We start from the raw sequence: 24629 nt of genomic DNA, 5'->3' as shown, positions 1-24629 counted from the left end.
AAGCAGCTTTGCTCGTGAGTTGTTTCTATGATACATCCTGTGACAGCGATGCAATGTGGTTTAGAAACTGATTGGTTCATGCATTTAATTCTAAAACCCCCTCTGAAAACACTTTGAATAGATACGGGGATAAAAGAAGGCCTTTGTCAAACTGTTTTCTCATGCAGCCAGTCTCCCCCCTGAATCCTCCTTTTGCACTGGGATCTTCAGTCTGGAATCTGGGCATCAAACTGATCACTGCTGTGTTGATTCAGTAGCTCAAAGGACAAAGCTATTGTGGACAATATTGCTTCATAGAGAAATGGCGGACACTGCCTGGTGCATCATCTTCTTCTTGCGTTTGAGGCAGCAGAAGTTGCGTAACGCCCTCCAGGTACTGTAGCCAGTTCATTGTGCATGTCGAGGGCTGTGAGGTCTACCCCTCCAACAGGGGGAGGGGCTGGAGAACAGCGCAGTCGAAAATGACGTGCTGCGCTGTTTACTGGTCTGCTCCACACACGGCCCATCACCGGTACTGACCTCCCCACCATCGAAAGGATCTACAGGCGGTGTAGGAAGGAACTGCAGACGCTGGTTTATACTGACAATAAACACAAAGTGCTGGAGTAACTCAGCGGGTCAGGCAGCATCTGTGGAGAGAGAGTATGGGTGATGTTTCAGGACAGAACCCCTCTTCAGATGGGCTCCCCAATCTGAAGAAGGGTTCCGTCCCGAAACCTCACCCATACTTTCTCTCCAGAGATGCTGCCTGACTCGCTGAGTTACTCCAGCACTTTGGATCTATAGTGGGCACAGCGTCAAAAAGGCAGCCAGCATCATCAAGGACCCACACCACGCTGGCCACGCTCTCATTCACCCCTGCCATCGGGAAGGAGGTACACGAGTCTGAAAACTGTAACGTCCAGGTTCAGGAACAGCTCCTTTCCAACAACCATCAGGGTATTGATCACGACAAACAAATGTCATTGTTCTGATTCGGTACATACAACAATTAAACCAAAAGCACACTGGATAGCCACCAAGTGGTCACAGGAGTGGAAGGCAACCTCATCTCCATTACAAAGCTACATCTCTTCACCAGATAAAAGTTGTCCAGGGTCTGACCTCCCCAGAGGAGCGTGGGTGAAGCTCAACAGACTTGGTGCTGGAGTTGGGCGTTTCAATGCCAGCGTGTGGAGATGGGGACTCCCTCCGCCAGAGCCCAGCCTGTGAATGTGGAGCAGAACAACAGACAGCCAACCATGTCATCTCTGGGTGCCCGCTCTACCACCCACCAAATGTTGCTGTGTCAGGGCCTGGCAGACATTGACGCCAACAGAGACAACAACAAGCTGGCTGCTCAACACCCGGCTTGAGATCTAACTAGCTGTTTTATTGATGTTTCATTCGCAAGAAGAAGAAGAACAATTAAACACTCTTGACTTGACTCGTGACCAGAAACACTAACACGTCACATGTTGGATATTGCAAATGAGAAAACTTGAGAAAAATGAGATGCTATGGGCTGAAAAGATGAAGTAGGAGGGGGAGCTAGCCAGGAATGTAAAGAAGGACAGTAAAAGCTTCTTTAGATATGTTAAGGGAAAAAGAATAGCAAAGTCAAATGTGGGTCCCTTGAAGGCAGACACGGGTGAAATTATTATGGGGAACAAGGAAATGGCAGAAGAGTTGAACAGGTACTTCGAATCTGTCTTCACTAAGAAAGACACAAACAATCTCCCAGAAGTACTGGAGGACAGAGGATCTAAGGGGGAAGAGGAACTGAAAGAAAATGTCATTAGGCAAGAAATAGTATTGGGAAGGCTAATGGGACTGAAGGATGATAAATCCCCTGGGCCTGATGGTCTGCATCCCAGGGTCCTCAGGGAGGTGGCTCTAGAAATAGTGGATGCATTGGTGATTATTTTCCAAAGTTCAATAGATTTAGGATCAGTTCCTGTGGATTGGAGGATAGCTAATGTTATCCCACTTTTCAAGAAAGGAGCGAGAGAGAAAACGGGGAATTACAGAGCAGTTAGCCTGACTTCGGTGGTGGGAAAGATGCTGGAGTCAATTATTAAAGAGGTAATAATGTGGTATTTGGAGAGCAGTAAAAGGATTAGTCCAAGTCAGCTTGGATTTATGAAAGGAAAATCATGCTTGACTAATCTTCTGGTATTTTTTGAGGATGTGACAAGTAAAATGGATGAAGGGGTGCCAGTGGATGTAGTGTATCTAGACATTCAGAAGCCTTTGATAAGGTCCCGCACGGGAGACTGGTGACTAAAATTAGAGCACATGGTATTGGGGGTAGTGTGTTGACATGGATAGAAAATTGGTTGGCAGCCAGGAAGCAAAGAGTAGGAGTGAACGGGTCGTTTTCAGAATGGCAGGCAGTGGCGAGTGGAGTGTCGCAAGGCTCGGTGTTGGGGCCGCAACTGTTTACCATATATATTAATGATTTGGAAGAGGGAATTTGGAGCAACACTAGCAAGTTTGTGGATGACACAAAGCTGGGTGGCAGTGTGAACTGCGAAAAGGATGTAGGAGGTTGCAGGGTGACCTTGACAGGTTGAGTGTGTGGGCAGATGCATGGCAGATGCAGTATAATATAGATAAATGTGAGGTTATTCACTTTGGTGGCAAAAACAAGGGGGCAGATTATTATCTCAATGGGGTTAGGTTAGGTAAGGTACAGCGAGACCTGGGTGTCCTTGTACACCGGTCACTGAAAGTTGGCTTACAGGTACAGCAGGTAGTGAAGAGAGCTAATGGAATATTGACCTTCATAACAAGAGGATTTCAGTATAGTTTCTTCTGCAGTTGTATAGGGCTCTGGTAAGACCACATCTGGAGTATTGTGAAAAGTTTTGGACTCCTAATTTGAGGAAGGACATCCTTGTGATTGAGGCAGTGCAGCGTAGGTTCACGAGATTGATCCCTGGGATGGTGGGACTGTCATATGAGGAAAGATTGAAAAGACTAGGCTTGTATTCACTGGAGTTTAGAAGGATGAGGGGATATCTTATAGAAACATATAAAATTATAAAAGGATTGGACAAGCTACATGCAGGAAAAATGTTCCCATTGTTGGGCGAGTCCAGAACCAGGGGCCACAGTCTTAGAATAAAGGGGAGGTCATTTAAGACTGAGGTGAGAAAATACTTTTTCACCCAGCAAGTTGTGAATTTGTGGAATTCCCTGCCATGGAGGGCAGTGGAGGCCAAATCACTGGATGGATTTAACAGAGTTAGAGCTCTAGGGGCTAGTGGAATCAAGGGATATGGGGAGAAGGCAGGCACGGGTTATTGATTGGGGACGATCAGCCATGATCAAAATGAATGGCTGGCTCGAAGGGCCGAATAGCCTCCTCCTGCACCTATTTTCTGTTTCTATGTCTATATTTTTATGCAGGCTGTATACAAACCTCATCTTTATGATCCTGTCCAAATGAAAAGTCCCGATGTGCTTCATTGTCTATTTTCTCCTGCAAAGGAAGAACAGTGTGTAAGATGCTAGCATTCTACCATAACCTTGCAGAGAATTATTCAAGAAATGATTAACCAATAACTTTGATACAACAGCATCTAATCCTAATGCTTTGAAATATCAAAGCCTCAGTTGGAAAATTAAATTACAAAGAGCTTACGTTTCTATTTGAATAAGGGACTTTTATCTCAAATTAATGAGGATGGCAGTTACTGCACTACCAGAACACACAAGCAATATATTTTTTAAACAGCTTAGTTAATAAAATGCAATAATTATAATAATGTAGCTTTCATGTTTATAATTGTGGAGAGGGAGGTGCTGGCAGGAGCAGGACCATTTTGAATAATTAGTGATATAAAGGATATCATAGATCAAAGACAATCAGTTAACCAGTTTAAGGGCCCGTCCCACTTATGCGATTTTTTCGGCAACTTGCCGGCACCCGTCATAGTCGCAGCAGGTAGTCGAAAGTTTTCAACAGGTTGAAAATCCAGCGGCGACCAGAAAAAGGTACGACTGTTTGGGTGACTATTCACGACCGTACAGGCGTCACCCCGCCCAAAGAGTTGTACCTTTTTCAGGTCGCCGCTGGATTTTCAACATGTTGAACATTTTCGGAGACCTGCTGCGACTGTGATGGGTGCCGGCAAGTCGCTAAAAAAAAACGTATAAGTGGGACAGGCCCTTTAGAGTTCAAACAGCATGGAAACAGGTCTTTTGGCCCATCACATCTATGCCAACCATCAATCTCCCATTCACAATAGTTCTATGTCATCCCACTTTTGCATCTACTGCCTGCACACTAGTGGGCAATTAACAGAGGGCCAATTGATCAACAAACCCGCACGTCTTTGGGGGTGTGGGGGAAAACTGGAGCATCTGGAGGATGCAGTCACAGGGAGAACGTGCAAACTCCACCCAAAAAGCACCCTAGGTCAGGATCAAACCCGGGTCTCCACCCGCTGCACCACAGTTCATGCTGATCTGAATAAAAAGGAAACTATAATCAAGATGTAAATTAATATATTGAAATCTGAATGGCAATTTCTGCTGTGGAAATGAATGCGTACGGCATGACAGGGACAAATCATCCAACACATTCATATTAGACCATGTTTAATCCAACTCCATACTGTCTACGATACCCACGATGAATACTATGTCCACAATTCAATTGATAAACAACTTACACCTAACACAGCATGGGATCAAAAATCATTTCACAGGACAGCTGCCAAACCAAACTTTGCCGCCAGTCCATTCAACAGATATTAGGCAAAGTAAGTTTTAAGGGAGGAAAGAACCGATCCTTCAGCCCAATATGTCCATGCCGACCATCGATCACCTGTTCACACTAGTTATCCCTCTTTCTCATCCACTCCCTGCACACTAGGGGGCAATTTACACAGGGCCAATTAATCTACAAACCCGCACATCTTTGGCGTATAAGAGGAAACAGGAGCATCTGGAGGAAACCCACACAGTCACAGGGAGAATGTGCAAACTCCACACAGACAGCACCCGAGGTCAGGATCAAACCCAGGTTCGAACTTTGGGTTGGGAGTGGATTCCAGAAACAGTTCCTGCACAAATCATCAACAGGGAAGTGATTGAAATCACAGATATGCAGACATCATGAAAATAAAGTGCTGGAAGAACTCAGTGGGTCAGGCAGCATCTGTGGAAGGAATAGGCGGGTGACATTTCAGGTCGTAACCCTTCTGCAGCCTGTTCCCTCCACAGATGCAGCCTGACCCACCGAGTTCTTCCAGCATTAAGTTTTTTGTTGAAGTTCCCAGCATCTGCAAATTTTAGCGTCTCCAGTGACTTCATCATAATTGAAGTGCAGAGTCACCAAAGAGGAAGGCTTGCAGGGCAGCAATAATTATTTCAGAATTATAGAGATAGTGCAGGGTGTGAAAAGAATGGCAAAGTTTTAAAAACTTCCCCACAACATAGCGAGAAGCCGGCTGTACTACAGCAGGCACTGGGTTGGACATTGACGAGGATTTGGGTAAGAGTTAGGGAGGTTGATATTTGGTTAGCTTGGGATTATGGAGGATCAAGATGAAAGGCCAGTGAATTGCAATAATCACCCTAGCGTTAACAAAGGCAAGAGTGGGATGGGAGCACTTGATGAAGCTACAGTTTTTAATGATGTAGATGTGCTGACACATAGGGTCAGCAAGAACACTGCAACAAATGCCACAAGCAGTCGGCAGGGGTAGGAACAAGTAGCTAATAAACTGAGTTGAGGACAGGGACAAAATACAATGACTTGCATCTTTCCAATATTTAAAGGAAGCTTTTGGTCATACGAGACCAAGTCAGATGAGATGAGATGCAGAGAGTTAGACAGAGCCAAACCAAGAATCAGGCAAATGTTAAGGGTCCCGACCCAAAACGTCATCTATCCATGTTCTCCAGTGATGCTGCCTGACCCGCTGAGTTACTCCAGCACTTTGTGTCTTTTTTTAAATGTAAATTCAAAGTCATTTCAGACAGAGTTGAACCGGTACTTTGGTTCTGTCTTCACTAAGGAAGACACACAGAACATAGAACAAACAATCGCCAAGATGTACTAGAGGACAGAGGATCTAGGGAGACAGAGGAACTGAAAGAAATTTGTAGTAGGCGAGAAATAGTATTGGGCAGATTGATTGAAGGCTGATAAATCCCCAGGGCCTGATGATCTGCATCCCAGGGTACTCAAGGAGGTGGCTCTAGAAATCATGGATGCATTGGTGATCATTTTCCAATGTTCTATAGATTCAAGATCAGATCCTGTGGATTGGAGGGCAGCTAATGTCATCCCACTTTTCAAGAAAGGAGCGAGAGAGAAAACGGAGAATTATAGACCAGTTGGCCTGACATCGGTGGTGGGGAAGATGCTGGAGTCAATTATTAAAGAAGTAATAACGGTGCATTTGGATAGCAGTAAAAGGATAGATCTAAGTCAGCATGGATTTATGATGGGGAAATCCTGCTTGACTAATCTTCTGGAATTTTTTGAGGATGAGACAAGTAAAATGGATGAAGGAGAGCCAGTGGATGTAGTGTATCTGGACGTTCAGAAAGCCTTTGATAAGGTCCCACACAAGATATTAGTGGGCAAAATTAGAGCACATGGTATTGGGGCTAGGGTATTGACATGGATAGAGAATTGAATTGCAGACAGGAAACAAAGTGCATGAATAAACGGGTCACTGTCAGAATGGCAGGCAGTGGCGAGTGGAGTGCCGCAAGGCTCAGTGCTGGGGCCGCAACTATTTACAATATATATTAATGATTTAGATGATGGGATTAAAAGTTACACTAGCAAATTTGCAGATGATACAAAGCTGGGTGGCAGTGTGAACAGCGAAGAGGATGCTGGGAGGTTGCAGGATGACCTGGACAGGTTGAGTGAGTGGGCAGATGCGTGGCAGATGCAGTATAATCCAGATAAATGTGAGGTTATCCACTTTGGCAGCAAGAACAAGGAGGCAGATTTTTATCTCAATAGTGTCAGATTAGGAAAAAGGGAAGTGCAACGAGACCTGAGTGTCCTTGTACACCAGTCACTGAAAGTAAACACACGGAGGTACAGCAGGCAGTGAAGAAAGCTAATGGCATGTTGGCCTTCATAACAAGAGGATTTGAGTATCGGAGTAAAGAGGTCCTTCTGCAGTTGTACAGGGCTCTGGCGAGACCACATCTGGAGTATTGTGTGCAGTTTTTATCTCCTAATTTAAGGAAGGACATCCTTGTGATTGAGGCAGTGCAGCATTGGTTCACGAGGCTAATCCCTGGGATGGCGGGACTGTCATATGAGGAAAGATTGGAAAGACTGGGCTTGTATTCACTGGAATTTAGGATGAGAGGGGATCTTTCGAAACATATAAAATTATAAAAGGACTGGACAAGCTTGATGCAGGAAAAATGTTCCTAATGTTGGGGGAGTCCAGAACCAGGGGCCACAGTCTAAGAATAAAGTGGAGGCCATTTAAAACTGAGATGAGAAAAAACGTTTACACCCCAAGAGTTGTGAATTAGTGGAATGCTCTGCCACAGAGGGCAGTGGAGGCCAATTCACTGGATGAATTTAAAAGAGTTAGATAGAGCTCTAGGGGTTAGCGGAATCAAGGGGTATGGGGAGAAGGCAGGCGTGGGTTACTGATTGTGGATGATCAGCCATGATCAATGGACAATAGACAATAGGTGCAGGAGAAGGCCATTCGGCCCTTCGAGCCAGCACTGCCATTCAATGTGATCATGGCTGATCATCCCAATCAGCACCCCGTTCCTGCCTTCTCCCCATATTCCCTGACTCCGCTATCTTTAAGAGCCCTATCTAGCTCTCTCTTGAAAATATCCAGAGAACCGCCCTCTGAGGCAGAGAATTCCACAGACTCACAACTCTCTGTGAGAAAAAGTGTTTCCTCGTCTCAGTTCTAAATGGCTTACCCCTTATTCTTAAACTGTGGCCCCTGGTTCTGGACTCCCCCAACATCGGGAACATGTTTCCTGCCTCTAACGTGTCCAAACCCTTAACAATCTTATATGTTTCAATAAGATCACAATGAATGGCGGTGCTAGCTCGAAGGGCCAAATGGCCTCCTCCTCCACCTATTTTCTATGTTTCTAAGTAAAGATGAACAATAGACTGAAATGAAAGGAAAGAGGAAGGAACAGAAATTTTAAAACATTGTAATACCTATTAAGGAATTGAGTTTACAGATGGCTGAACTGCAATAATTAACCGACTATATTTAGACTGCTTCATTTAAAGTGACACAACTCAGTGTGAAGATTACTTCATTGCACACAAACACAGAATCTCAATGGTAGTCAGCTTTTGCATAACAAATTGAGCAACGGCACAATGAAAAAAATAAACATTTAATCTTGCATTGAACTACATATATAACCCAGTCCAAAGTTACTGCACTACTAATACATGATGACAGGCAACAACCTACATCATCTAAATGGATTAGCATGTTAGCCAAGAGGAAATGGGAATTTGGTGGAGAGGGGGAAGGAGGTTGATATAACTTCAGCAAGGGAAAAAAAAAGACAACTCCATTGTGTGTCCAAGGAACTGTGGTGTACTTTTCTATGTTCATAACTGAAGCAATAAAGAGGTGTCCAGCTGTGAACAGCTGCTGATAATTCCAACTAGGCACATTTCAAGGGACTTCACATTTCTTGGATGAACACAATTGTAGGAAGCGTGCTAACTTGTTGAAACTCGAGACTGGTGGGGGCTGGAACTTGAGTGGTGGCTGGAGTCACTTCTCAGTATCAGGCAATGAGAAGTCCCTGGATCAGCAGCATGCGAAGAGGAAGACGCATAGAAAATGGGTGCAGGAGTAGGCCATTCGGCCCTTCGAGCCAGCACCGCCATTCAATATGATCATGGCTCATCACCCAAAATCAGTATCCCGTTCCCGCTTTTCCCCTATATCCCTTGATTCCGTTAATCAAGGGAGATGGGCAATGCAGCAAAGCTCCAGGGATGTCAAGCTCTCACATCCCTTTCCAGTACAGAATACTGAACGAGGACATAACACGTTTGGGCAGCATAGACCAGGAGGATGCTGAGGGCACAGTGTGCAGGGAAGCAGAGCAGAGCACAAGAATGCTCACGTCAATCGTCAATCAGGAAAGAGATGTTTCTGCAACTGTCAATACCACTGTGCACTGCCCACTGTACCATGGACTGATGTACCCTAATGTACAGCACGGAGATGGCTTGGGACATTTGAAGTGTGTTTGACATTGAAAATGGAAATAGATTGGAATAATTGTTCTCATGGAAACCAGCGACAGGAATATCCAAAATTCACTTCCTGAGGGCACAATTACAGTCACAAAGAAAGTTTAAAAAACAGGATGTCAAACACAGCAATCTTGATTGTGAACAACAAAGAGTGCTGGAGTAACTCAGCGGGTCAGGCAGCATCTGTGGAGAACATGGATAGGTGACGTTTCACAGAGTGCTGGAGTAACTCAGCGGGTCAGGCAGCATCTGTGGAGAACATGGATAGGTGACGTTTCACAGAGTGCTGGAGTAACTCAGCGGGTCAGGCAGCATCTGTGGAGAACATGGATAGGTGACGTTTCACAGAGTGCTGGAGTAACTCAGCGGGTCAGGCAGCATCTGTGGAGAACATGGATAGGTGACGTTTCACAGTGCTGGAGTAACTCAGCGGGTCAGGCAGCAACTCTGGAGAACATGGATAGGTGATGTTTCACAGAGTGCTGGAGTAACTCAGCGGGTCAGGCAGCATCTGTGGAGAACATGGATAGGTGATGGTTCACAGAATGCTAGTGTAACTGGGAGGGTCAGGCAGCATCTGTGGAGAACATGGATAGGTGACGTTTTCGGGTCGGGATTCTTCGGGCTGATTGTAGTGGGGGAGAGAAAGCTGGAAAAGTCATGCATTTACCAATCTCTAGATGACAGTGCGTTTAAAAAGTCCAATGCCTGACTTCAGAAATGGTGCAGGAAGTGATTCGATTTCTGAGGCATTGGGAAAAAGTAGATAGATATTCTTCAGCAGTTGGGAGTTAATTTCCCCAGGATAAGGCTCAGAGACTGTAGTTGAATGAAGAGCAGCCAACTACAACTGCCAAGCTTGTTACCAGAGTGAAATCTCTAGCGGGGAAGACAAGAAAACAGGTGCAAATGACAGAAACCATGCAATCTGGGCAGTCCATCATACATCAGCCACTGCCCGACCCTGACATGGCCAGCAGTCACAGGGCGTGTAGGGTGTGAAGGCAGAGGGCTGCAACACATCAGCACCCGCAGAGTGGTGGACTAGCGAACTGGAGTGTTTGTCCAAACATCAAGCAAAATAACAATTTTTTAATCGGTTTGATGAAATTGGAGAGGAATCAGTCCTCAAGTAGAATTAATTATTTTTTGCAAGCAGGATTAATGGTAGCAAACATGAAAGGTATTGAAGAATACCACTAATACCACAATAGACATCAAAATAATCTGTCCAAGTTAAAAATGTAAAATGCTGATGGGTCATGTAAAAGTGCCTGTAATCTGCTCAGCAATGAGAAGGTTCATCTAAAGCAAGGCTATACCTACATGAGGCAGCCCACAGTGAAAGTAAACCATCAACTACAGGTCAACCCCCACCTGTATTACCACATCTGGGCCTCTAGTTACTAAGACAGATACAAAGTGCTGGAGTAACTCAGCGGGTTCGAGCTTCTCCACAGATGCTGCCTGACGTGCTGAGCTGCTCCAGCACTTTGTGTCTATCTTTGGTATAAACCAGCATCTGCAGTTCCTTGTTTCTACCCGCAGCACAGGTGGCGCAGCGGTAGAGTTGCTGCCTTACAGTGCTTGCAGCGCCAGAGACCCGGGATCGATCCTAACTACTGGTGCTGTCTGTATGGAGTTGTACGTTCTCCCCGTGACCGCGTGAATTTTCTCTGAGATCTTCAGTTTCCTCCCACACTCCGAAGACGTTCAGGTTTGCAGGTTAATTGGCTTGGGTTTGAATACTCAGTATAATTGTAAATTGTCCCTAGTGTGTGTATGTTTGTGCTAATGTGCGGGGATCGCTGGTCAGTGCGGACTCGGTGGGCCGGAGGGCCTGTTTCCACGCTATATCTTTAAACTAAACTAGCCCTAAGTTACAAGTTGGCGCACACATCGCGTAAAGCTGCTTACTAAGTGAACCTTTCCATTTCATGGTTTGATCTTACACTCCGACCAACACCTGCCATTCCTCCCTCACATTAGAATGGGGAAGAGTACAAGAACTGTAATCTTTACAACCTACCGTGACGTTTGCTCAATTCTGATAAGTTTGTATACCTGCATTACATACCTTGGTCGAGATAATGATCTTTGCTGGGGACCTAGGGGAGAGGAAAAAAAAACAAAGACATTATTCTGATAGTTTAACAATTGAGGCATCTTAATTTTGCAGCCAATAGTAACCACAAAGACACAGGTTTTCCAGAAATATTTCTGCTTTCGTTGCCATAAGCATAGAGAGAACAAATAGACATCAGTAATATTTCTTGCTGATCATTGCTTTGCCTCCACAAAAGGTACTCAACCTGCTGAGCTCCTCCAGCAGTTATATTTAATCCACATTCCAACATCTGCAGTCTCAGGTCTCAAGAAATGACATCAGTTGTTACACTGTGATCTTCCTTACTGAAATTGGAGTTCTCCATAATTGAAAGGAAGGCGTTTGAAGGAACACACTCATTTCAAACATTGCAAAACAAATTATTGAAAGTGGTTGCCAATCTTGCTAAATACAGTTCCACCTCAACAAATTGATTCTGATTTGCATAGGTTAAGTCAGCTACAATGAAGCATGGAGTTGTAAAATAAAATTGACAGGATCATTAATGAGTACATACAATAGACTAACCAATCCTTTGTTAGCACTGCACACTGAGAAAACAATATCGCTGAGTAAGATCACAAGAGGCTAGACTATTTAGCCTTTGCTTCCACTAAAACCTTTCATTTTTTTCTTTCTCAGAATTTAAATGATTGGAATTTTTGATTAAAAAACCCCTGCGGAATACTTTCTGAGTACTGAACCATTGAACGGCATACCCTCAAAGCACACAGGAAACCTCTTATTAGTTTTAAACACAATATTTTTAACCGCAGTTCAAAATAAAACGATGTTTTGGATAAACCACCCCTTATCTCCTATTGTATCTCTAAACCTCTAAATCCAGTCTGTTTCACCTTCTGAACATTAAAGAATCTGAATGTTGCTGACTTTAATAATAATAATAAATTTTATTTAATGGGCGCCTTTCAGACATCTCAAGGACACCTTACATAGTAATCGGAATAAAAACATAATCGGAATAGAACAAGTAAAAAGGACATCACAGAGACACAAATTAAAAACAGAATTCAATCCAAAAACAGAAAATCAAAAACACAGTGTGAAGAGAGAGCAGCGGCAGCCAAAGCGCGCCAGCGTCCACTCTCCCTTCACGGATTCTCAACACAGTCCCCCAATTCCAGAATTAGCTTGTGGCCGCCTATACCAGTTCTGGATGTAGATCTGCGCCTTCTACCTGCAGCAGCACAGAATGAATGCAATGTTCAAATGTATGCTTGGATGACAGCAAATATTCTTCACGGGCAAGGCTACACCTAAATAAGCAAGACTTCAGTGATCGGTAGTAAAGAATGCAAATTCAATACTAGCATTTATTTCAAGAGGGATTGTATACAAAAACAGGGATGTAATGCTGAGGCTCTATAAGGCGCTGGTCAGGCCGCATTTGGAATATTGTGAACAATTTTGGGCAACATATCTGAGGAATGATGTGCTGGCTCTGGAGAGGGTCCAGAGGAGGTTTACAAGAATTATCCCAGGAATGAGTGGGTTAACATATGATGAGTGTTTGTCAGCACTGGGCCTGAACTCACTGGAGTTTCGAAGCATGAGGGGGCACCTCATTGAAACATACAGAATAGTGAAAGGCTTGGATAGAGTGGATGTGGAGAGGATGTTTCCACTGGTGGGGGAGTAGGAATAGAGGTCATAGTCTCAGAATTAAAGGACGTTCTTTTAGAAAAGAGATGAGGAGAAATTTCTTTAGTCAGAGGGTGGTGAATCTGCGGAATTCTTTGCCACAGAAGACGGTGGAGGCCGTCAGTGAATATTTTTAAGGCAGAGATAGATAGATTCTTGATTAGTACAGGTGTCAGAGGTTATGGGGAGAAGGCAGGAGAATGGGTTTAGGATGGAGAGATAGATCAGCCATGACTGAATGGCGGATTTGACGATGGGCTGAATGGCCTAATTCTACTCCTATCCCATATGACCTTATACCAGACCTTTACCTCCATGCCAGCCCCCAGCGGCATCACTATGGCTGTACCCCCAAGTGTTGTACAACTTTGCTATTACACAGCTTTTCCCAGTTTGACAACAGAGCACAGACTTTGTTCTGTTGTTCACTTGCACCTTCAGCAGCTGGACCTGCGAGTTGTGAAGCTGTGAACCCATTCCCAAATATTTAGACCTTCATTCAATTCATTCCACGTCTCTCCACCCCACCCCCTCCAATTTTACACTGATTATTATCACAGTATTATTCTCACAGATCCACAATGCCCAATCATACACAGCATGAAGCACACATTGAGAAGTGAAAATGCAAATATGTGCAATTTAGAGTCTCCTGGAATTACCTGGGCATTATCTAAAATTGAGTTTATGGTGTTATTTATTCTTTGGCCCTTACTTCAAAGCAGAAGCATGTATGGATAGATTAACATTTGAATAAATTATTATTGGACTGTTGGGGGGAGGGGAAAGAGTTTAGGGTGGAATAAACTAATGTTCGAAGATAAATTATTCCAAAACACAACATAGTATTCAAACTATTTCTAATACATTTCAGGGCATTTTAAACTGTCATAACATGGGCTTAATGGCACACAGCAAGATTACATACCCAGCAAGATCATCATGAAAACACGTTTAATTTGAAAGTTTGAGTTTTCCTCTTTCATGCCCAACAGAGCATGATATCATTCCATCCCTGATACCCCAAGCCCGTCATGTAAATCACTGGAGATTAATGGAAATAATTTGCATTCAAGAAAAATAATTTGTATTCCAGAAATACAAATCAGACATCCTTTCAGCCTAGTGAGGTTTCACCAAGTACAAACTATCCATGCTAAACTTTCTTTACCCTCTCACATTTCATTGTTTTACACTACACAATATTAAAAACAATTTGAAGATAGATACAAAATGCTGGAGTAACTCGGCAGGACACTCAGATGAACTGAAGAAGGGTCTCAACCTGCAACGTCACCCACTCCTTCTCTCCAGAGATGCTGCCTGACCCGATGCGGTACTCCAGCATTTTGGGTCTATCTTCGGTGTAAACCGGCATCTCCAGTTCCTTCCTACATATTAAAATCAATTCAGTGGGTTAGGCAGCATCGCTGGAGAACATTAACAGGTGATATTTCAGGTCATCGTTACCTCTCCATGCCCTGCAGAGATGCTGCCTGAACCACTGAGTTACTCCATCACTCTGTGTCTTTCTTTTGTAAATCAGCATCTGCAGTTCCTCATCATCATTAAAATCGATTCCTACTCCTAATGCCTTCCATTTGTATTGGCAGTGGATTAAAGGATCTCTTTACCTTGCATCACCAGTTATGAAATCGATGACAAATAAAATAAAGCAAATCCAAAACCACTGAGTTGCTCCAGCACATTGTGTCTGTTTTCAATACAATACTTATTTTGGCAGTATTCAAATGATATGGTGCAGTAAAGCAACAAGACACAGAAGTGGAGACACACACAGGTACGACAAGATTGGGTTAACTGGCTGCTACCACAAGTTGGCCATGGGCCTGCCCTTGCAAATCCTGTAGCGCCCAAGGTCAAGGCACCATTGTGGCAAAGCTTGACTCCGTGTACATAACAATGAGAAAGGCAGCACTATCAAATTACTAGGCTACTTCAACCACTGACCTTGCAACCTGTTTGTTTAACCATTACACTTCAACAATAACCCAATTACATTCTTAACAATGATTCTGAAGGTTCTGACACATTTTGCCAAAAAACAGAGGATAAATTCCTGCAATGCATCAAAATATATGATCTGTAAAAAACGAAACCATGCAAGTCTTTGGGTTCTGTCAGAGTTCATCAGCATCCAAGCCCATTTCTGCGCATGTACATCTTGTGTTACACTTGCAACAATGACTGTCACCCACTCTGGATGCTTTCAAGAGAGAGCTAGATAGGCCTCTTAAAGATAGCGGAGTAAGGGGATATGGGGAGAAGGCAGGAACAGGGTACTGATAGTGGATGATCAGCCGTGATCACAGTGAATGGCGGTGCTGACTCGATGGGCCGAATGGCCTACTCCTGCACCTATTGTCTATTCTCTACCACCCAGCTGGCCACCTGGTGAGACCAATACTCCAAGTGTCCAAACCAAAGGTAAGTGTGCAAATTGATTTTACGCCCCTGCCCAACAATGGACATGGGCTTGTAATAAGGGGAGGTATCATGTAGCTCCAAGTTTGAATAGATAGAGCACTAGACAAGGCTTAGAGAAGGAATTGGAGAGAAGGAATGGGTGACATTTCAGGTCGAGATCCCTCTCCCCCAACTGTCTGAAAAAGGGTCCCGACCCGAAACGTCACCCATTCCATCTCGCCAGAGATGCTGTCTGTCCCGCTGAGTTACTCCAACATTTTGTGTCTATCTTCAGTGTAAACCTGCATCTGCAGTTCCTTCCTACCCATATATTTAAATCTTTTAAGCTTGAACACATAAGCCATGATATTACACAAATGATATACGAAACTAATATTGGGTTTTGTGATCCAGCACTAAATGTGACACAATTATAACCATGAGAACACACTGTCGTCCCAGCGTCCCAGTCTGACCACAGCACGTTGGCTTTCAATGCAAGAGGATTGGAGTATAGGAGTAAATACATCTTGCAACAATGCACGGCCTTGGCGGGTCTTTATCTGGGATTCCGTGTGCAGTCTTTTTATCCAGGAAAAGGATGTTCAGGATAAACTTGTCATAAAGGAAATGTAGACAGGCTCGTGGATGACTGGGCCATTTGTATGAGGAGCAATTATCAACTAGGTCCACACTACAGTTTAGAAGAACAAAAGAGGATCTGCAGTTGGACAGGGTCTTGGTGAGACCACACCTGGAGTACTGCGTACAGTTTTGGTCTCCTAATCTGAGGAAGGACATTCTTGCCATAGAGGGAGTACAAAGGTTCACCAGACTGATTCCTGGGATGTCAGGACTTTCATATGAAGAAAGACTGGATAGCCTCGGCTTGTACTCACTAGAATTTAGAAGATTGAGGGGGGATCTTATAGAAACTTACAAAATTCTTAAGGGGTTGGACAGGCTAGATGCAGGAAGATTGTTCCCGATGTTGGGGAAGTCCAGAACAAGGGGTCACAGTTTAAGGATAAAGGGGAAATCTTTTAGGACTGAGATGAGAAAAACATTTTTTACACAGAGTGGTGAATCTGTGGAATTCTCTGCCACAGAATGTAGTTGAGGCCGGTTCATTGGCTATAATTAAGAGGGAGTTAGATGTGGCCCTTGTGGCTAAAGGGATCAGGGGGTATGGAGAGAAAGCAGGTACAGGATACCGAGTTGGATGATCAGCCATGATCATATTGAATAGCGGTGCAGGCTCGAAGGGCCGAATGGCCTACTCCTGCACCTATTTTCTATGTTTCTATGTTTATTGATGAGAAAAAAATCTTACAGGCCTAAACTTTAGAGTGGCACGGTGGCTCAATGGTAGAGCTGCTGCCTTACAGCGCCAGAGACCCAGGTTCGATCCTGACTACGGGTGCTGTCTGTACGGAGTTTTACGTTCCTTTCTCCGTGACCTGCGTGGGTTTTCTCTGGAATCTCCGGTTTCCTCTCACACTCCAAAGATGTGCATGTTTGTAGGTTAAGGTTAATTGGCTTGGTAAAATTATAAATTGTTCCTAGTGTGCAGGATAGCGTTAGTGTGCACGGATGGCTGGAGGCCGGGCAGCATGCTTGTGTGTTTCCACATTTGATGTGTTTACTCCCATGCAGAATCATCCTCCTAAACCTAATTGCTTCTGCAGTCTCTCCCAGCTTCAAAGTCAACCTTGGGAGTACACATGCTAACCCGTGATCTTAGCAACCTTTCCCATCCTGCACTCACCTCCACCCAGAATCACCTGCCTCCCGGCACACCTTAGATTGCTTGTTTATGTTAAAACCTACATCGGTAACTACTGTTGCAGGGAAAACTGGTAGCAACCAAAACAAATATAAGCTGACCATATCATTGTGGGCCGAAAGGCCTGTTCCTGTGCTGTACTGTTCTATGTTTAATAGACCCGCCCCGCTGTAAACTCTATCATAACTCTGGGTGCCCACAAGCCGTGTACAAAATCATGAGGGGAATAAATCAGGTTAATGCACAGAGTAGAGGCATCAAGAACCAGAGGACATCGGTTTAAAGTAAGGGGAGGGGGGGGGGGGGGGAAATTAATAGGAACCTGAAAGGCAACTTTTTTTTTTTAAACAGAAAATGTGGTGGGTTCATGGAATGAACTGTTGGAGGAGGTAGTTAAGGCAGTTTGTATCGCAACGTTTAAGAAACATTTAGATAGGATCGGTTTAGAGGGATATGGGCCAAACGCAGGCAGGTGGGACTAGTGTAGAAGGGACATGTTGGTCCATGTGGGCAATTTGGTCCAAAGAGCCTGTTTCCATGCTGTATGACTGTGACTCAGCCAAAGAAGCAGGGCAGTCACTTTGCCCAAGGCAAGTTAGCACCAACAGTAACGAGAAACATCACCAGTTAATTTGATGAGTATATATGGACTTGTAGAACCCTGTTAAGAATCTAAGATGTTTATTATCCATCATTATTTTAATGGAAGTGGTTTTAAGTATGGTAACATGCTAAAAATAGATCCAAAATTAACATTGCAGTCAAGACTGAGCTCAGCGCCTGATTCACTGCCCAAGTAATCCCTCTGCCTTTGTTTGCTCCTACTGGGGAGGGCCACCGTGTGCCAACACAACCCAGCCTCCACTGGTGCGTGGGAAGGAAATGCAGATAGACACAAAATGCTGGAGTAACTCAGCAGAACAGGCAGCATCACTGGATAGAAGGAATGGGTGACATTTCAGGTCGAGACCCTTCTTCAGACTGATCTACTGGTATAGTCCAGTTCAGACTCCACTGGTGCGGTCCAAGCCACAACAGGACATCGGGTAGTGCAATGAGAAACAATATACTCCTCCCAGCTTTATCAAGTGGGAACCTCTCTCCAAGAAACATTTCCAGCTGTAAAACCTGTACTGGATACTTAATACTGACAGAGACCGTTAAAATATTGGAACTGAAAAAAAATGAAATCGACTAAAACCGCGGCATAAAATATCAATTACATTGCTCCTAACATGCATCCTAGCACACAGTCCTACATCCCCACTGAAATGCAAGGGCATTTTACCCTACACTGGAGCAGAACATTGCTGATTAAGGGAACAATTCTCCATGCATCACTAGGCCACTCCTGACATTGAAGCACTCTGACTGAATCAAGTTTCCAGATCCATTAGCAGGTCTGCCACTTGTGTGTGTGACTGTGCATTGCACAAATGTCCCGCACATGGCTGAACACCACCAAATCTCTCAGGAACCATCAGCATTAACCGGTAACATTGGATGTGATTTGTAGATACAAGCCCAAATTCAACTAAAAGAAAGCCAAAGCTACCTCATGTACCTTATCCCAGCTGGTGTTGCATCCAAACTTATTTATGTCATGGGATCCTGCTATGGATCCAAACTTCAGACAGACTTTTCCTGAAACTTTATGGAATTTCACTCAAAACAGCCAACGCTTTCAAATAATGTTTACAGGGCAGGCTGCAAGCTCAAGGACCAATCGCGACAACCATTTCATAAATCCTGCCAGCACAAGACAGCATGTCTACCAAATTACATCTCCAAACTCCTGGACCTAGGACTCTACAACCTTCCCCCTTGGCAACAGAATCCATGGCTTCCTGACCCATTGACCACAGTAAGTGAGAACAAACCACAAAACTTACTCTCAGGATAATTCTCAACATATTTTGCCGCTAGGCTATGTTCTCATCCGCTTACTATACTCCCTATAAACTCACAACTGATCAGCCAAATTCTGCTCTAACTACATTTACAGGTTTGCAGAAGACGAACAGAATCAGGCTAAGACTTATTGCAATTTACAAGGAGATTCACAAAATCGCACCATCAAATCTTCCGTCATCCCCAGAGCACCAACTGCCATGAAACAAGACAAAATAACGGTCCCTACATCATCAACTGGCTAAATCTCAATAAACGTTGTTACCAATATTCCCTTTACCCAAGGACGATAAGGGAATGAAATATGTTACCACCCAACACCCGCGCTGCTCCCGATGTCAAGTCATTTAAAAAGGGGATTGAGCAACTAGATCTCCTCAACTCTATAACCAGTGTGTCATGTATCAACCACATTGACACCATGGCCAAGAAAGCACACAAACGCCTCTAGTTGCTCAGGAGGGAGCTTGGCATATCTCCAATAATTCTTATCAATGCCTAATGATGCATCATGGAATGCATCCTATCTGGATGCATCACACCTACTCTGTACAAGACGACAAAATATTGCAGAGAGGGTTGTGAACACAGTCCAGCCCATCACACAGACCCAATCGACTCCACCTATACTTCATGCTATTGCAGAAAAACAGTAAGCAAGTACAACTCACACCGTCATTCTCTCTTCCATTGGGCAGAGTCAAGTCAAGTCACTTTTATTTATATAGCACATTTACAAAACAACTCTCTTTGGCCAAAGTGCTTTACATTGGTGGAGGTACTAACGTTATACAACAGTGGTTCATAGATTAAGTACATACATAAATACATACATATAGCCCTCACTCAGAGGATGTCAAGAAAGGCTTGAGAGTAAAGATGAATTTTTAGTCTCGACTTAAAGGAGTCGATGGAGGGGGCAGTTCTGATGGGAAGAGGGATGCTGTTCCACAGTCTAGGAGCTGCAACCGCAAAGGTGCGGTCACCCCTGAGCTTATGCCTAGACCCCGAGTCGACAGAAGTCTGAAAGCATGTACCACGAGATTGAAGAGCAGCTTCTTCCCTCCTGTTTAGACTCTTGTACGGACCTCTTGTATGCCAAGGAGGTTGTCCAATCTTACAATCTACCTCTTTGTAGCCCTTGACTTTTTGTTATCTGCACTTTCTCTGAAACCCGTAACATTATGTTCTGCCCGTTTATTTTCTCTTTTGCACGACCTTATGAACACATGTACAGTATGGTTTTACTGGATAGCATGCATTAGGAGGGAGAGATAGATCAGCCATTATTGAATGGCGGAGTAGACTTGATGGGCCGAATGGCCTGATTCTACTCCTATTCCTTATGACCTCATTACCTTAATCATCCTTTTCACTATATCCCAACAATAGAGTTCGATAACATTAATTGGCAATATTTTTTGGAATGTTCTGCATTTCTTCCGAATGTAAAAAAAAGTGATTTCATAGCAAATGGTAGGGCCCTGGAGACTGTTGTAGAACTGAGGAAATAGAAGGACAGGTGCACAGTGGTAAAGGCTTTTGGTACATTGGCCTTCCTCAGTCAGGGCATTGAGTATAAAAGTTGGGATGTTATGTTACAGTTGTACATGACATTGGTGGGCTGGGGGATTGCAACCTTCACGTGGTCCACCCTGTTTCCACAAATGCAATCAACCCGACGTGCACAAATAAATAGTTTTTCATGCCATTACAACTTTAGGCTGTGCACGCCATACGCAAGAAGAAGAAGGTGACATTGGTGAGGCTGCATTTGGAGTTTTGTGTTCAGTTTTGGTCACCCTGCTATAGGAAGGACAGACACAAAAAGTTGGAGTAACTCGGCGGGACAGGCAGCATTTCTGGAGAGAAGGAATGGGTGACGTTTCAGGACCCTTCTTCTGGGGGTGAGGTTGGAGTAGGTAAGGGGAGTGTAAAAGTTAGGAAGGATGTTGTCAAGCTGGAAGGATTGTGGAGATGATTTACAAGGATGTTGTCAGAACTCGAGGCCCTAAGCTATAGGGAGAGGATGGGCAGGTTGGGCTTTATTCCCGAGAGCGGTGGAGGCTGAGGGGTGATCGTACAGAGGTGTATCAAATCATGAGGGAAATTGATAGGGCAAATGCAGTCCTAGGGGTCCAGGATAGGGGAATCAAGAACAAGAGGACATAGGTTTAAGATGAGAGCCTGAAGGGGAACTTGTTCCACTTAGAGGATGGTTGGCAAATGGAATGAGCTGCCAGAGGTAGTTGAGGTTAAGTACAATAACAACATTTAAAGGATACTTGGACAGGTAAATGGATTGTAAAGGTTTGGAGGGAATGGACTAAATGCAGGCAAATGGAACTAGCTCAGACGAGGCACCTTGGTTGGCATGGACAAATTAGGCCAAAGTGCCTGTTTCCCTGCTGTATGACTCCAACTGCATAATGTCAAGTGCAAGAGAGGAGTACATTGCTGGGACAGTAGAGTTTTGTTTCCGATGACTTTGCCAGAGGATGGTCCATGAACAGTGCCATTGAACACTCTCCCCAACTTGTGAGGAGTCATTTCCCTGATGGACCTTAACCAGGTAGCCTCTCTCTCTGGCAGGTGGCTGCTGCAGGTTGAATCATGTGCGTAACAGCTACTGATAATTTTTGAAGGAGGCATTGTTTTCAAGTCTGGCTCTGCAGACTCCTGATATCTCAGAAGGGCACTTAATGGAAACTACTAGATAACGGAAACCCTGGCCAATTTTGTTAACTGCAACACTTCTACTATTACCAAGGCTTGGAGCATCCCATGAATTTCACCAGCACTGGCATGCCGCAATGTACATTTTCTTTTCACTTTTCCAAATGAATTGTCAAAATTACCCGCATAGAAACAAGAATCTCAACTGACAGATTAGCAAAAGTTTTCAAGTGAAATTGAATGTACACATATAAAGGAACAGAAAGCAGAATTACAGATTGATAGAGGCAAGGGGAACGATTGTCTGAATACAACCTTTCACTTTACAGCCGTCACATTAGATATCTTTAATCCTAATTTAGTCACTTCATGCGAGGCAGTGATCATTCAAAAGGTTTTTTTTTTCTATTTATGAACAACTAAAGTGCAAAGATGCTAAGATTAAATACTGAACAAAGAGTGGATGAGGCAGGTTTTGGGACCAAGAGGATGGGCAGTGGTTGGGTCACTTGAGGAACATGTGGATGTAGGGCGAGGACACTGAGAAGTGGGGAGGAATAGGAAGGGTAAAGTCCGGCATGGGGATGGAGGTGGGGATCCAAGAATCCAAAGTTATGGGGAGGCAGGGAAAGAGGGGGTTGGGGGAGTGATGAGGAGGGAGGAGGGGGGGGGTAAGTCATGAGGGGGGGGGGGGGTAAGTGATGGGGGGTGGTTGAGTGGTGATGAGGGGGGGGTTGAGTGAGTGATGAGGGGGGGTGTTAAGGGGGGGGGTGTTTGAGGAGGGGGGGGGTGAGTGAGTGATGAGGGGTGAGTGAGTGATGAGGGGGGGTTTGAGTAAAGAGGGGGGGTTGACTAATGAGGGGGGGTGAGTGATGAGGGGGGGTTGAGTAATGAGGGAGGGGTTGAGTAATGGGGGGTGAGTGATGAGGGGGGGGTTGAGTAATGAGGGGGGGTTGAGTAATGAGGGGGGGGGGTTGAGTAATGAGGGGGGTGAATGATGAGGGGGTGTGAGTGATGAGGGGGGGTTGAGTAATGAGGGGGGGTTGAGGAATGAGGGGGGGGGTTTGAGTAATGAGGGGGGGGTTGAGTAATGAGGGGGGGTTGAGTAATGAGGGGGGTGAGTGATGAGGGGGGGTTGAGTAATGAGGGGGGGTTGAGTAATGAGGGGGGGTTTGAGTAATGAGGGGGGGTGAGTAATGAGGGGGGGTTGAGTAATGAGGGGGGGTTGAGTAATGAGGGGGGGTTGAGTAATGAGGGGGGGTGAGTAATGAGGGGGGGTTGAGTAATGAGGGGGGGGTTGAGTAATGAGGGGGGGGTGAGTGATGAGGGGGGGTGAGTGATGAGGGGGGTGAGTAATGAGGGGGGGGGGTGTGAGTAATGAGGGGGGGTGAGTAATGAGGGGGGGGTGAGTAATGAGGGGGGGGTGAGTGATGAGGGGGGGGTGAGTGATGAGGGGGGGGTGAGTGATGAGGGGGGGGTGAGTGATGAGGGGGGTGAGTGATGAGGGGGGGGTGAGTGATGAGGGGGGGGTGAGTGATGAGGGGGGGTGAGTAATGAGGGGGGGGGTGAGTAATAGGGGGGGGTGAGTAATGAGGGGGGGGTGAGTAATGAGGGGGGGGGTGAGTGATGAGGGGGGGGTGAGTGATGAGGGGGGTGAGTAATGAGGGGGGGGGTTGAGGGACACCATCACACAGCCCAGAGATGTGTCCACCATGTGAACCCCCCCCCCACCCTGGCCATTGCCCCCCACCCACCCCCCACCCTGGCCATTGCCCCCCACCCACCCCCCACCCTGGCCATTGCCCACCCCCCCCACCCACCGCTCTCCCTTCACTCACGCCGCGGGGGACGGGCCGCTGTTGACCTCCTCGGCCGCATCGTAGAATTCCTCGGCGTCGCTGGTGTCGGACGCCATGGCGAGGGTGAGGGAGAGACACACACGGCACGGTGTGCGGGGCTGGGCTGGGCTGGCGGGGGGATGATGGTGATGGTGATGGTGGTGGTGAGTGAGGATGAGGAGGAGGCGGCGGCGCCAGGCCTCGCCTGTGCTCGAGCCCCAGCCCGCGGCCGCCCGCCCGCTCGCTCACACACACACCGACGTACGTGCGCGTACCCGCCCCCCGCCTGCGTGTGTACGTGCGCGCTCCCGCCCCCCCCCCCACACCTGCTGGTCCCCGCTTGTCGTCACGTGTCCCGCCCTCTGCCGCTGCACCACGTGGACAATGTGTGTACCAAAGATTATAGAGGAGCCCAGCGTATCTTTGGTGTGTACACACTCACACTCACATTCACACTCACACATGAAGAAGGGTTTCGGTCCGAAACGTTGCCTATTTCCTTCGCTCCATAGATGCTGCTGCACCCGCTGAGTTTCCCCAGCAATTTTGTGCACCACACACATATATATATATGTACATCATATATACTCGCACACACATATATATATGCATCATATATACTCACACTCACACACACATATACACACACACATATATATATATGCATCATATATACACACACACACACACATATATATATATATATATACTAGACCAAGTGCAGACCCGTTGGGTCTGCTCCCCCAACGCAGCCGTTCCCTACCCATAGCCCCCACGGGAGACGTGGTCCTCCAAGTCAAGCCGTTCCCGCAGACAGCAGTGCGGCTGTTTTTAAATGGCGTCTTTGAGGCGAGAGGCGGCACCAGCAGCCGTTATGGTCGCTGGCCAGCAGGAGGCGACACAATGTGTGAGTGGGGGGGGGGGGGGGGGGGGGGGAAGGATTTTATTAAAAATGTGTACATAAGCACGATGAAATTTAATGAGGAG

General features: G+C 45.5%; 1 protein-coding gene across 1 annotated transcript in view; it reads right to left on the bottom strand.

Annotated features, from left to right (window-relative positions):
• Nucleotides 1-23934, bottom strand: part of wdr44 (WD repeat domain 44) — a 65734-nt gene extending 41800 nt beyond the window's left edge. The window contains exons 1-3 of the mRNA XM_033030860.1: nucleotides 23643-23934; nucleotides 11313-11343; nucleotides 3407-3466 (exon numbers count right to left, since the gene is read on the bottom strand). Of these exons, the coding sequence (XP_032886751.1) occupies nucleotides 3407-3466; nucleotides 11313-11343; nucleotides 23643-23719 (168 nt within the window). The 5' untranslated portion in view covers nucleotides 23720-23934. The remainder of the gene's footprint in view (nucleotides 1-3406; nucleotides 3467-11312; nucleotides 11344-23642) is intronic.
• Between the last annotated feature and the right edge of the window lie 695 nt (nucleotides 23935-24629).

The sequence above is a fragment of the Amblyraja radiata genome, chromosome 12 (assembly GCF_010909765.2).
Source record: "Amblyraja radiata isolate CabotCenter1 chromosome 12, sAmbRad1.1.pri, whole genome shotgun sequence".
NCBI classification, from domain to species: domain Eukaryota; kingdom Metazoa; phylum Chordata; class Chondrichthyes; order Rajiformes; family Rajidae; genus Amblyraja; species Amblyraja radiata.
Note: the sequence above shows the minus strand (reverse complement) of the source record. Positions and strands in the feature narration are given on the sequence as shown.